The sequence below is a fragment of the Drosophila grimshawi genome, unplaced genomic scaffold (assembly GCF_018153295.1).
Source record: "Drosophila grimshawi isolate 15287-2541.00 unplaced genomic scaffold, ASM1815329v1 contig_311, whole genome shotgun sequence".
NCBI lineage: Eukaryota > Metazoa > Arthropoda > Insecta > Diptera > Drosophilidae > Drosophila > Drosophila grimshawi.
The window spans coordinates 13,414,692-13,427,864 of NW_025063098.1; the positions used below are offsets into that span (position 1 = coordinate 13,414,692).

A 13,173-nucleotide genomic window follows, 5' to 3' on the forward strand; every position below is an offset into this window, starting at 1 on the left:
CGCATAAATAATTATTGTATTTTGCAATAACCAAAATTATTAACCAAAATGCTTAACATATTTGCAAGCTGACAACAAAAAATCATTTGAAACGCTTCGCGCTGATAAAAAAAAAAATAACGAAAATAAAACATTTTTCGGGTTAACTTTTTTGCCATAAACAACAGTTCTACATTAGTATCTTTATTATTCTAGAATTTCTACATACACTTTACATAATCTTTGCTTCGAGCATTTTTCCATTTCTGAACTATTTTCTTCAATTAGAGTTCAATACTTTTGTGTATTTGAATCGATGGTTTTGGGTATAAAAAAACAAACATAAAAAACCACAATACAATTATAATTACGCTTAAAACTAACACCCAACAAAAAAAACAACAACTAATTGACATTTAGTATTCTCATAAATGCTGCTTCAATTAAATACTTAAACATGGTAAATGGTATTTTTTTGTTGTTTAATTACAATTTACTCTGCAATTTGGTTATTTTGCAAAATCAAATAAGTATTTATTTGACTTATTTATACAAAAAATTTTGTTATGCGCTTGTGTGTTTTTGCGAAAGATTTGCAGAAATTCGCGAAACAGTTAATAAAAAAAGGGACTTCAAAAAGATTGCGGTTCAGGCTGGAAATTTATTTTCATTTCAATTTGTGTGCTCAATTTAAACTATATTTAAATATATTTCCAAAAGATTGAAACGAAAATGGCAACAATTTCGTGAAAATTAATTAATTCGATTAACACGATTCTATGAATTTAATTCCGAATAACTAAGATCTCTAAAAAAAAACATTGATATTGAATTGAATTAGAAGCGAAAATACCTAAACTTAAAAATGGTATAATTTGGATTATTATGCAAGTTGCCAAATGGAATTTATAAAAATTATAATTTCTAAAACGAAAGAAGAAATTTCATCTTGGGCCGCATTCGTTAGGGTCTTTATCCAGTTCCAATTTGTAGTATTGTTTCCCCAAAGCGTTTTAGCACCACAACAAAAACTTTCTGCTAACCACCAAACAATACACTCAAAAAAAAACATATAAAATTCAAAAACTCTAGCGAAATGGAGCCATACGATGCGCGCTGCTACGATGATTATTATGCCATGCCACCACCCGGTCCTCATCAGCAACAGCAACAGCAACAACACCCACATCCCTATCAGCACCCCTCTCCCCATCCCCCTCCCCATCAAATGCAACGTTCGCGTTCCGCGCCACGTTATCCAAATGAGCGTCCGCCGCATGTACAGGATCCCAACTACTACAGTCACTACGGTACAGGCAGTCGTGGCTATAGGCGCCACGAGCAGCACGATCAGCAGCTGCAGCAGCAGCAGCAGTTGCATCCGCAGGAGCTGTACTATGATGAGCACGGCATAGAGATGCCACCACTGCCGCCACCGCTGCCCCCACACAAGACGAAGAAGAAATCGGTGCTAAAGAGCCCACTGGCAGCCCTGAAGAATGCCCTAATGAAAACCACGCGACCGCTGCGCCGCATGAACAGCATGGTGGAGCCGGAGCGGAAACCGAAGGGTGTGCGTCGCCAGCAATCGATGCTGGAGCGTGGCGTCCAACGGCCCTATTACCCGGACGAGTATCCCACCTATCCGGCTGGCTTTGACGAACGTCCGCCATTGCCGCCACCTGGTGACGCCTACTATCGCACTCCTTATCCACAGCAGCAGCACCAGCAGCAGCAGCAGCAACAGCAGGAGATGATGATGATGAACAGCACGTATCAGAATCTGGAGAGTGAGGATATCTATGGCAATATTGGCGGCACACAGCCGCGGCCGCAGAACAACGGCTATGCCGGCTATGATCAATATGATCTCTATGCGAATCGGGCCTGCATCGATCTGGAACGTCGCCAGGCCGAGGCAGAGGCGGCAGCGAACAGCGGACACAATGGTGGACGACGCATTGTGCGACGTCACAGCACCACAACAGCTGATCGTGGTGCAGCCGCACCTGGCAGACGACAGATGCCGATGCAACAGCAGCATTCGTCGCAACAACAGGAGATTTATCAGACACGCCACGAAGCCTATATGGAGCAGAAGCGACGAGCGCCCAACTCAGAGGTGATGACCCGCCGACGCTTCTACCCCGGCGCTGCCAATGAGCAGGGTGGCGAGGAGCCGCCGATGGAGCCGATGGAGCCGATGTATCAGTCACGTCGCGAAATGCAACGCGAGATGCAACGGAATCATTTGTATCAGTCCAAGCGCGAGATGCAGGAGCGCATCATCCAGGGCAAGCGGGACATGGAACGGGAGCTGAGTGCGCAGAGCAGCAGTCAGTCCGATGATCGCTCCGAGGAGCGCTCCGAACGTTCCGATGGCGGCAACTATCCGACGCGACGGGAGGCGACGCGCACCCAGCTCCGTGACCAGATCTATCAGACGCGACGCGAGGCACTCGACAGCATGGCGGAGCCGATATATGTCTCCAAGCGGGACATGGGTCGCCCGGCGCCCATCTATGAGACGCGCGAGGAGAGCATCCTGCAGTCGCGCGAGAATGAGACGGACGAGAAGAAGGAGAAGGTGTGCAAAACCGAGCAGGTGCTGGTGGAGATCAATAATGTGCAGCCCGAGGATGCGTTGGATAGCACGCTGAGTCGCTCGGACCTGCAGAAATCCTCAGATACGATCATCGAGAATACGACACTGATGCCCGCCAAGCCAGGCCAAGCGCCACTGGTGCAGGCTGAAATCGATGACGATGCCGAGCAGCAGGCGGATCCGGAACTGGATCAGGAGGCAGATAGCTCTGCAGAGCCAGCAGAGCAACCGACCACAATTGAGAATCGTCAGCAGCACAATGAGGCCATGTTGGTTAGCGAAACGCAAAACATTTCCGACGACGTCTTCGAGGCCACCGATCAGATAAGCCCATTGCCGTGTGCAGAGCCAGCTACTCCGGCCAGTTCCTCCTCGGCGGCCGCCTCGCCACGTGCTCTACGTGCGCCCTTTCACATTTCCAACATACTGAAGCGGACGGGTCCGCCGCCCACGGCACCCATCGGCGACAGTTGCACCTCCATTGAGACGCAGTACACCTCGCAGGCCAGTTTGCCGGTGGGTCCGCCCAATGCCACCAGCACTCCATTTAGCAGCAACATGTCGCTGCCCATTGCGGGTCCAGTTAGTAGTCCGCCTGCAGCTGCTCCTTCGGCTACTGCTGCTGCTGCTGCTGCTGCCACTGCTACGGCTACTGGTCCATTTCCCAGCTTGCCACGTGAGCCGAGCACGACGCGTGGCTTCTTTGATTCCGGCGGTGGCACTCTGGCCGACAAACTGTGGCACGTCTCGCTGCAGATACCGCCGGGTGCGATACCATCGGGAGTGCGCCAGGAGATCTACTTTACGGTCAGCGATCCGCGCATGGGACAAGCAGTTGGTGGACCACCGCTCGACATGGAAAATGGTTGGTCTAACTAACTCTAGTCTACTCTCTAGTCCCGTATTTGCTCGTAATGCTCGTATTGTGTTGTTTGTACCTTCCACCCACCTTCACCACCTCTTGCAAACTGCGGCAGCAGCAACAACAACAACTGCAACAGCAACAACAACAACAACAAATATAATATGCATAAAAAGAAAACAAAGCAAATATTTTTACTAAAGCAAATTCACATGTTCCTAAATATATATATACATATTTTTTATCTTTAGTTTTGCTTGCAATGTATATAAATATTTATATATTTTTGGATTTTTATGGATATTTTTTGTTTATAATTGTATATTCATCTGCTTTTAACTGAAATGTTTGCCTCTCTTTGAAAATCAATCTAGAAATGGTTTTCTGTATCTGTATTGTATTATTAATCTAAATCTAACTCTTTAGCTGGTGTTTATTTATTTTTGAATTAGTCTTGCATGTTTCTAATCTCGGTTGATTTGTAGTTACTAGTTGGTGAAAGAAGTAATTTAATAACTCACATTTTCTCAATTGCACCTGCTTATAAACTTCACACACATTTTCCCTATATCTCAACAAAATGCAGAACGCCTTTTTATGAGAAAAATATATGAAGATTAAACGAGCAAAGGGTTCCATCACTAAGCATACAATAAACATAATAACAAACAATTTATTGTATGCATAGTGGTCTAATGTAATAAATAATAAATAAGTCAATCTATTTTATTTTAATATTCTAATTTTGTTTTTGCCTAAATAAGAAAGTAATTTAAATATGAAACATTTCGAAATTCAATATTTTCTTTATTATAATTAGTTTCAATCACAAATCAGTTATTTAATTCTAGGCAAGAAACAATTACATGAATAATCATTTTCAAACAATTATCTTTCCTTAAATCAAACAGTTTACAATTGTAAAGTTCTAAAGTTAAAATAGGAAAAGTACCTCAGAACTTAGATAAAGTCACATTTCTTAAAATTAAATACTGCAATTAATATTTAAATTTCAAATCAGAAATCTTAATAGATGTATTCTCTTGGAAACGGTAATAATATTTCCATTCCTTAGGCAACAAAAGGTATTTTTTTATTTATTATTATAACTATCTACTACCCGTATTTGTTTTTTACTACAACTATCTATTTGAATGCTGAATTGTTATGCTATTTACACTCTATATATATATTATCCACTTACTTCTTCACTGCCAGTAACACTTAAAATCTTACTATTTTGCTATTCTAAAGAAAAGAAATACACACACACCAACACTCGCATTTCTATTTGCAATCAGATCTACTTCTAACTGGCAAGAAACGAGTTCTAATCAATGTCAAATGATTTCCATCACAGGTGAAACGATGTTATCGCCACTCGTCATGTGCGGGCCGCAGGGCCTTGAGTTTCTGGTGCCGGTTACACTCAATATACCGCACTGTGCCGGACGCACCGCATCGCTGGGTCTGGCGCTGAAGGCCACCGACAGTGAGAAGAACCTGCACACCGAATGGGACAACATTGATCTGCCCAGCAATGCGGCTGCTCACACAGTGTCCGTCAAGGTGGATCACTTCTAGGCCGAATAGCACTATGGTTAAATATTTATAGAGAGCTAGTAGCTCATCATAAAACACACAAAAACCCACACACATGGAAGGAACCGAATAATAAACATTTAATCGATTGTAAATAATTTCATTAAATTACACATTAAGCCAGAATTCCACGACAAGAGCGCAACAAATAATAATAGCAACTTAGGCATTGCTTATAATAAAATTAATTTAACTTAATATTGTTTGTTAATTGTGCCTTTAAGTGATCGATTGCTTCTGAACCAAGTGTCGTATAAAATAAGCGAACGAGTTAAAAATTGTACTAAGCAAAAGCAACAAAAAATTCTGTATAAAATTTTTAGCATATAGTTTGATAACAAACAAATTGTATATTTTAAAGAAATTTATTTACATTTATTACTATGTATGTATTTTAAAAGTTTACATTATTGTACTCAAATCGAAAATATTTCATTCTAAGCGACTTGCAAACTGTTTTTTTATTTGTGACCCATTTTATTGCATTGCAAATTTAAATAGTGTGCAAATTTTTTGTATACAAAAGTTATACATATAAAATACTTTTATATTAACTACATAAACCATATAGCCAACAAAATTAGTATATATATATATATATACATATACAAATATTCACATTTTTGTATTAGAAATGAATGATATACAATTAGAAAGCTTGGGAATAAATAAAGGAGCATCAACAAATAAATTAACAATATGTGTTTTGTTCAATTATTTTTTTATATTATTTTATAGTCAAAATGTTCGGGACAACAAATTATATAGCCTACTTTTAGGGCGATTGAAAATATTGCAGAAATTAGTCTGCTGAAATATGTTGGCGACGAGAGAAATGGCTGGACTGGAATGTAATCAAGGATTATAGGGTAATTTGAGGAGCCAACACAAGGACTCCTTTTGTTACAGCTACATATTAGTAAAAGTCGATCATTGAAAATGTAGACAAATATGCGAAATATATATTTTAAATACATTCAGAATGACAAATAGCAGCTGTAGGCATATGCGTATGTATTTCATGTGTATGTAATTTACACACATATATATTTATATATATAATGATGTATGTATATTTAGGTATAGGTGCACTGCTTGACAACGAAATGTAACAAGAGCTGGCAAAAGCACTTTTAATCTTATAGATTAACATCGAGTGTCGGCTTCCAGAGATTGGAGAGTTAAGGATAGAATTACATGACTAAACGCCCAGTTAAATTGGTAACAATGGTAACAGTCTTGGAGTCAGGTGGCTCCTACGCGGATGGCGCAGTCGTCGGTGTTGAGGGGGTGGTGCTGGTGCTGGTTGTTGTGGCGATGGTTGTGGCTACAGTTGTTGCCATCAGCACCTCCTGTTCTGGTATAACGGAGACAGCCTCCTTAACATAGCCGTATATATGTTTGCGTGTATCATTGACCACATCGCGGACCATGGCCTGAAAGAAGCTGCTGTGCAACGGCGCCTCAGCATAACGTTCGTATTGATCCAGCGAGTCCTGCAGCTTGAGCGTTAGGTCATAATTCTTGCGAACGACATCAAGGATCTGCTCCTCCGTGGGCGTGGACAGGCCCTGCTCGGCCAGCCACTCCTTGATCTTGTTCTGGAAGTGTTTAACAATGGCGAGTATATTAACCAGAGCATTCAATAGTTTAATAACATCATCTTTAAACTCGCACTCCGGCATCGTCGTATACCGCAAAACTGCAAAGATTACGAAACAAATCAAACGGTTAAGCTAAGTAATGTGAATTTAAATTAATTCGCATACCCATGGCATGGATTTCGGTGAATACTTTTTCCTCCCGATTTAGCTCGTAGTACAGCTCGTCGTAGCTATTTGTTGTGGCCAAGAATGTGTCGCCGTACGTGATGAACAGATTGAATATGTTGATCACCTGCAGCGACAAGTGAAAGATGTTGCACTTCTTGACCAGCGTCTGCTCCTGGTTGACCAGGAAGCGCAATAGACCAATCAGTGCCGACCACAGCTCCTTCCACGGATAGTTGAGCCGGACGCGACAACGCTTCTGATAGCACAGAATGCGATGGATGACACCAATGCACAGCAGATACAGCTCCATGGGAAATTTCTTCATTAAATGCGACACAATGAACTCCACGAGCAGATCAAGTAAAGTGGCAGCCAATGGCTGCGATTTGCCCACCCGATCCACGTTGAGTTTGCGATGGCGCATCTGGGCACGATGCAGCATCACCTTGAACGTCAAATTGTTGTCATGCATCATTGAGTTGGCATACTGATCCTCCGATATGCAGGTGAGTATCAGGAAGCACAGCTTCAAATTGGCAATGCTCGATTCATTCTTATTATCCTGCATGACAATCGAACTGCAGAAAAGAGAGATCATAAGCAATCAAGGGTACAATTATAATAATAAGTGAAGCTAACCAATATTGAAAGACGGCCACGAGCAGATTTGTGGGATACTGGGTCATGTCGATGATTGGCGCATTGGCCAGATCAGGCACCGGTTGTGTCAGACTCAAAGTGTTGCTGGGCGAGGGCGGTGCACTCGACTCCGCCTGGGTGTGCGCCAGCGTCGTAATGAAATTGCGATTCAGATGCACTGCCTCATAGAGGGCCAGCAGCAGGCCATTGTTGGCCTTAATCTGTTGGACACGCTCGCAGCCCTCATCCGAGACGAACATGTTGCCAACCATATTCGAAAGCGAGGAGAACCACGACGACGATTGCACATTGTTCAAACTCTGCATGTACTGGCGGCAAAAATCAATCAGCGACTGCGATATCATTTGACCATAACTGAAAGACACAACGATAAAAATGTTATACTTATATCGTATCACACAAACAATAGTTATTTCTAGTTACCCATTCAAGGCCAGCTCGTCGGCGAGAATGGAGAGCTGCACCACGTAGGGATTGGTGGCCTCGTGCTTGCGATAGTTGACCAGAATGGTCAGCAGTATGACGATATCGTGTCCATGCTGTGCCCGAAATGTGGGATCGCTGAGAAGACGCACAAAGGCATCGAACAGGCTGTGCATCATCAGGTACTCGAAAAGCATATTCTGCCCCACATCTGCGCCCGTCACCAGCACCAGCAACAGTTTCAGGCACATGAACCGGGCATTTTCGGTGACATCGCCCAGCAGAATGCAATTGCAGTGCTTCATCAGCAGTTTCAGCCAATCGTCCATTGCCTCGTGGCCAAATATCTCGTTCAGTAGGCTTAAGCTGGCGTCCGTGCTGCACTTCTTGAATATGCCATAAAATAGCGAACATAATGTCTGCAAGCTGTTGCACAAACGCTTCGGATGATCCTCTAGGTGTGGTGGAGCATATGATTTAAATAGCTGCATCGGCGACAACAGAATTCACTTACCCTTGGCTGTGTCCAGCATTTCGATGCATTTCTGGAATAGGGTGTTCAAGTTCGGCTTCACCAATTGAACTTGTTCGCTGTTCAGTTTGCTGATCTGATCCTCGAGTGATTCAAAATTGGGCTGCAGCAAGAAGAATTCATTCCAAAACTCTGGGCTATCGGCGCTGGGATCCTCGCCGCGGCACAGCAGCTCATATATATAAACAACCTTAAGCAGATTTTAAGATGCACCCAAATTAAAGTCCAACTGGGTTAAATCGAGCAACCAAGGAAATTAGTGCAAACCTTTTCCTTGGGGCGTTTCGTTGATCCACTGCCGCTTCGCTTCCGTGACGTCATGTTGTTGTTGTTATCTGAGTTGTTTGAGTGGTAATTAGTCAGCTTTTTGGGAGTTGGGAGTCGTCAGCCCTTTGTTGCTATTCTTGCTGGCAGTTTGACATCGGCAATCGGCAATCGGAACTCGCATCCAATACACGCTCAGGCCAATCAACTGGATGGATTATTGAATGAATGAATGTTGAAACGTGTGAACAGATTGCGGATTGATGCAGACTGTTGCGAGACACGCTTTCCAACACTGGCGGCTCGCCTCACAGCTGTTGTGCAATTCGATTCCATTTTGTGAACTAGTTTTTTTGTTCAAGTTTTAGGGACACAGGCTAGTTTGCTTTTATAAAAACGCTCGAACAAATTAGAAATAATAATATTTGCACAGCCATCATTGCAATATTCACATGTCCATTTCAATAGCGCAGCGTTAATCCGGTGCAATCCAATTATTTTGTGATCGAATATAATTGCTCTGTTTCAACCATCAAGCAGCAATCAGCCGCAGAAAGAAGCAGCAGCAAAAACAACAACTTACGACAAAAAAAAAGTGAAGAGAGAAGAGAATCTAAAAAAAAACATGTCCAGTCTGCCACGTCGCATTATCAAGGAGACGCAGCGTCTGATGCAGGAGCCGGTGCCCGGCATCAATGCGATTCCCGATGAGAATAACGCGCGCTATTTTCACGTAGTCGTCGCCGGTCCAAACGATTCCCCCTTCGAGGGCGGCGTCTTCAAGCTGGAGCTCTTCCTGCCCGAAGACTACCCGATGTCGGCGCCCAAGGTGCGTTTCATCACAAAGATCTATCATCCGAACATCGATCGTCTCGGTCGCATCTGTCTGGATGTGCTCAAGGACAAGTGGAGTCCGGCACTGCAGATTCGCACCATTTTGCTCTCAATTCAGGCGCTGCTCAGTGCACCAAATCCGGATGATCCGCTAGCCAACGATGTCGCCGAGCTGTGGAAGGTCAACGAGGCGGAAGCCATACGCAATGCTCGCGAATGGACCCAGAAATACGCTGTCGAAGACTGAAGAGTCCTGCTCGAAAAATTCTACTCACAGGGCGGTAGCTAATTTCTTGGGGGGAGGGGAGAGTGGGTGAAGTGGAGACGTCCTTCGCATCAACCAAACACCCACCCACCCACAAGCAATGCATGCAGGCAACCAACAAAACCGATAACATACACACATAATATTATTATTTTTTTTTGTATATTTAAATAAGTTGATGTCAATGCGATATTTGTGGATGGAGCAGTGCAGAGATACATAAATACATACATATAATGATAGTGCTACTTATATAATAAACGAATTAATGCTAAATTCGATGTAAAATCAAGCATTTTATTTTTTCCAATAAATTATGTGCGTATTGAAAAATAAACACTCATCGTTATTTGTCTGAAATGATTGCAATTGATTAGCATAAATATGGATTGTTTGCATTTCGTGTCACGAGCAAGCAACTCTCCATCTATTTAGAGAAAGGCAACAATCGAAGACTATATTAAACTAGAAAGTAAACATCAAATACAGAAATGACTCACATTTATGGAAACATGCATGTAAATATAAATACTCTTAATATAAAGGTTAATTTACTTTCCTTACTGGGACTGGGAAAGCTTCTATGAACAGGTTCAATTGGAATAAGAGGGCTCACACTGGAACTAGTTCGATAAAAACTACGCAGTAAACCGTGTGTTTGATTTCGACCCTTCTCTCATTCTTCTGGGCAGCCTTTCATATTTCACAACAAATCAGATAATAATCAATTGTTTTGCATCAAGTACACTCTCGAAACAAGTATGTCTCTGATCCGTAACTCCTCCCGACTTCTACAAGCGCAGCTGCGTCGAGTGCAGAGCGTGCCAGTGGCATTATACCATGAGAATGTAAGTTTCAAAATGTAACTCATAAAAGTTCTTTCGTAATATCTTTTATATATTATACATGAATGAATTTACATCGTTTATTGATAAATCAAAGATAAGAAAAACATGTACAGAGATATGACTGTATTTTTTGACAGGTCGTCGAGCACTATGAGAATCCCCGCAACGTGGGCTCCATGGACAAGAAGGATGTCAGCGTGGGCACCGGATTGGTTGGAGCTCCTGCCTGCGGCGATGTGATGAAACTGCAGATCAAAGTGGATGAGAATGGCAAAATCATCGATGCCAAATTCAAGACCTTTGGCTGCGGCTCGGCAATCGCCAGCAGCTCGTTGGCCACGGAGTGGGTTAAGGGCAAATCCATTGATGAGGCAGGCAAACTGAAGAACACGGATATTGCCAAGGAGCTGCGTTTGCCTCCCGTCAAATTGCATTGCTCCATGCTGGCCGAGGATGCCATCAAGGCTGCTTTGGCCGACTATAAGGTCAAGCAGCAGAAGAAGGAGGCGCAATAAATCGCCATAAATACAAATATATATATATTCTACTATGATAGCAATTTACATACATACATATAAATTATATATTGGGCTTTAGGCTTTGTAAGTATGTGTGATACTATGTGCTTGTATGTAAATCATTAATCCATTGTATTACAGGGTGTGATTTCTGACCAGTGTGGAAAGTGGAATAACAATGAGGAATAGATGGAACTGAACTTATCTGAGCGATGCGTGCGTGAATGATTATTAAAGTATGCGTGTGTGTGTGTTTGATCTTGCGTGTGTGTACGGAAGCTAACTAACTGTTGGCTCTCAAATAACAGTTTGTGTCGAGCGGATGCCATTTAAATTTTAAAGTTATGCAAAACAAAAGCTTATAGTTTATACACCAAATGTTTGAATATTAAATAAAGTGTTTATCGATCGTGAATATAAAACCGTTTTATTTGTTAAATAATGTTACATGTTGCAAATAGTAAGTTGTAAAGAGTGTTTTTGTCCTGCTCAATGGATCTTAACCTTAAGAGAGACGCACGCTGACCCCGCCGCCGCATTCGCCCTTTGACTTGACTTCAAATGCTGCAAGTAAATATAAATAATTATTTATAGCAGCCATTGAATAAAATGTCGGCCAAAATGCTTACGATCATCGGCATGCTGGCAATTGTAGTTGGACATGACGCACTGGCTGCCAAAAGTTATTAGACGCTCCTTGCTGCTGTTCCTGGCCTTGGCGCAGACGGGCGAATAGTCATCGCCGCAGGTCCGCGAACAGCTGTCGGCCTGTTTCTTCGTATCCTTGGCAGGGCTGCCAACGACGAATGCCAACAGGCAGAGAGCTACGAAAAAACAGTTAGTTCTTTCAGTTTCATCAAATAAGCCATATATATGTATGTATATATAAACTGTATTTTCCTTATCTGGAGAGCTGTCAGTAAGGTCAGTGTATGAGTGTTATATTTGTGTGTATTTTAATCTATGTTTATTAAAAATGGTTTGGTTATCAAGAGTGTAAGTAAAAAGATTTTACATATAGGCAATATAAGTACATATATAACAAATATTCCAAAGTCATGGTTATTATTATAGAAATTGTATTATATCTTGATTAGAACTGCTGATTGGTCAATGTTTTTTTTCTTTCTGTTTTTATCCATATTAAAAATTTATTTATTCCAGTCTGATAATAAATAATAAATTACCCAGAATGGTAAGCAGAGCGAAACGCATTTTATATATCCAATATTCCAAGAAAAAAGTCGCAAACAAAATACACAAAATTTCACGTAAACCGGCTTTGAGACGAGTTAGAATAGAACTGAGCTCCAGTGAGATTTATCACCTTTATATACATATGTCAAGCTCGCATTGAACAATAGCCACACACACACACACCTAACACATACATAGATGTGATTTAGACTATATATATATTTAGTGTGCTGATGGGAATCACTCAGCCCACTGTTAAATTGGTGTACATATATTAAATAAGTAGACTTGAGCTTGAAGTGCATTCATTCATTCGTTCAGCTGTATTGGTAGAGGTAAAAATGGCAATGACGGGAGTAACGACGGCAGACAGCAAGTGACCAGTTAATGGGCCCATCCAATCGCAAGTCGGGAAATAGGAATGGGCGGCATTTGACAGACACGCGTCAAATTATTGCTGACATTTTACCCTTTTGTCCGAAGATGTGGGTGGATAACGAATGTATGCATTTAGCGATCCAATTAGCGAAGATGAAGGCGTTTCATCTAATTGACATATTTTTCGGTGTGCTATTTATTAATTAGTAGCTTAGTATTTTTATTGTCAGCTATTTTAAAATGTAATTTTGACCCACTGTGCTTGGATTACCGTTTGTCATTCTTATGCTTCACTCGAAAGGGAAATAAAACAAATGATCAAATTTTTACATACATTTGCATGCGCATCGTGTGCAACTAACGGGAATATTCCCCTCGAATCCAGTTCACGTGACATTATTTACTCACTACAAGTAAGTCTTTATTGCTCTAAT

General features: G+C 41.8%; 5 protein-coding genes across 15 annotated transcripts in view; 3 read left to right on the forward strand and 2 right to left on the reverse strand.

Moving 5' to 3' along the window:
• Positions 1-5,739, forward strand: part of LOC6567858 (tight junction protein ZO-3) — a 110,510-nt gene extending 104,771 nt beyond the window's left edge. For 7 of the 10 annotated variants that reach the window (XM_032740350.2, XM_032740349.2, XM_032740353.2 and 4 more), the window contains 2 exons: positions 1,072-3,449; positions 4,807-5,408. In XM_032740350.2, coding sequence (XP_032596241.1) covers positions 1,072-3,449; positions 4,807-5,030 — 2,602 coding nt within the window. In that variant the 3' untranslated portion in view covers positions 5,031-5,408. Of the gene's footprint in view, positions 1-1,071; positions 3,450-4,806 lie in introns of all 10 variants that reach the window. The other 3 variants (XM_032740348.1, XM_032740354.1, XM_032740357.1) reach the window with 3 other exon arrangements.
• A 306-nt stretch (positions 5,740-6,045) lies between these two features.
• Positions 6,046-8,991, reverse strand: LOC6567857 (armadillo-like helical domain-containing protein 3). The gene is made up of 6 exons (XM_001994304.2): positions 8,703-8,991; positions 8,418-8,625; positions 7,904-8,357; positions 7,460-7,834; positions 6,818-7,398; positions 6,046-6,750 (listed from the first exon to the last, which is right to left on the reverse strand). Exons 1-6 carry the CDS (start codon positions 8,754-8,756, stop codon positions 6,305-6,307), a joined length of 2,118 nt encoding a protein of 705 aa, XP_001994340.1. The 5' UTR covers positions 8,757-8,991; the 3' UTR covers positions 6,046-6,304.
• Positions 8,992-9,043: 52 nt separating this feature from the next.
• LOC6567856 (ubiquitin-conjugating enzyme E2 N) lies at positions 9,044-10,135 on the forward strand. The gene has a single exon (XM_001994303.3). The coding sequence runs from the start codon at positions 9,325-9,327 to the stop codon at positions 9,778-9,780; it is 456 nt and encodes a 151-aa protein (XP_001994339.1). The 5' UTR covers positions 9,044-9,324; the 3' UTR covers positions 9,781-10,135.
• Positions 10,136-10,398: 263 nt separating this feature from the next.
• Positions 10,399-11,586, forward strand: LOC6567855 (iron-sulfur cluster assembly scaffold protein IscU). Of its 2 annotated transcripts, none has more exons than XM_032740365.1 (3): positions 10,399-10,646; positions 10,784-11,248; positions 11,306-11,586. In XM_032740365.1, exons 1-2 carry the CDS (start codon positions 10,560-10,562, stop codon positions 11,159-11,161), a joined length of 465 nt encoding a protein of 154 aa, XP_032596256.1. In that variant the 5' UTR covers positions 10,399-10,559; the 3' UTR covers positions 11,162-11,248; positions 11,306-11,586. The 2 variants fall into 2 exon arrangements, with proteins under 2 accessions (XP_032596256.1, XP_001994338.1); XM_001994302.2 differs by having other exon boundaries at positions 10,429-10,646; positions 10,784-11,252.
• On the reverse strand, positions 11,565-12,464 carry LOC6567854 (vasotab). Its single transcript, XM_032740366.2, has 3 exons — positions 12,352-12,464; positions 11,794-11,988; positions 11,565-11,728 (listed from the first exon to the last, which is right to left on the reverse strand). The coding sequence occupies exons 1-3, from the start codon at positions 12,377-12,379 to the stop codon at positions 11,670-11,672; spliced, it is 282 nt and encodes a 93-aa protein (XP_032596257.1). The 5' UTR covers positions 12,380-12,464; the 3' UTR covers positions 11,565-11,669.
• Positions 12,465-13,173: the final 709 nt, after the last annotated feature.

Excerpts from the sequence above, each read along its gene's own strand:
- LOC6567857 (XM_001994304.2), bottom strand. The coding sequence starts at position 8,756 with ATGACGTCACGGAAGCGAAGCGGCAGTGGATCAACGAAACGCCCCAAG. Across the intron at positions 7,399-7,459 it reads GTGGCCGTCTTTCAATATTG|TTCGATTGTCATGCAGGATA; the intron begins GTTAGCTTCACT and ends TCTTTTCTGCAG. Across the intron at positions 6,751-6,817 it reads CACCGAAATCCATGCCATGG|TTTTGCGGTATACGACGATG; the intron begins GTATGCGAATTA and ends TAATCTTTGCAG.
- LOC6567856 (XM_001994303.3), top strand. The coding sequence starts at position 9,325 with ATGTCCAGTCTGCCACGTCGCATTATCAAGGAGACGCAGCGTCTGATG.
- LOC6567855 (XM_032740365.1), top strand. The coding sequence starts at position 10,560 with ATGTCTCTGATCCGTAACTCCTCCCGACTTCTACAAGCGCAGCTGCGT. Across the intron at positions 10,647-10,783 it reads TGGCATTATACCATGAGAAT|GTCGTCGAGCACTATGAGAA; the intron begins GTAAGTTTCAAA and ends ATTTTTTGACAG.
- LOC6567854 (XM_032740366.2), bottom strand. The coding sequence starts at position 12,379 with ATGCGTTTCGCTCTGCTTACCATTCTGG. Across the intron at positions 11,989-12,351 it reads CGCTCTGCTTACCATTCTGG|CTCTCTGCCTGTTGGCATTC; the intron begins GTAATTTATTAT and ends GTTTTTTCGTAG. Across the intron at positions 11,729-11,793 it reads TTGCCAGCATGCCGATGATC|CATTTGAAGTCAAGTCAAAG; the intron begins GTAAGCATTTTG and ends ATTTACTTGCAG.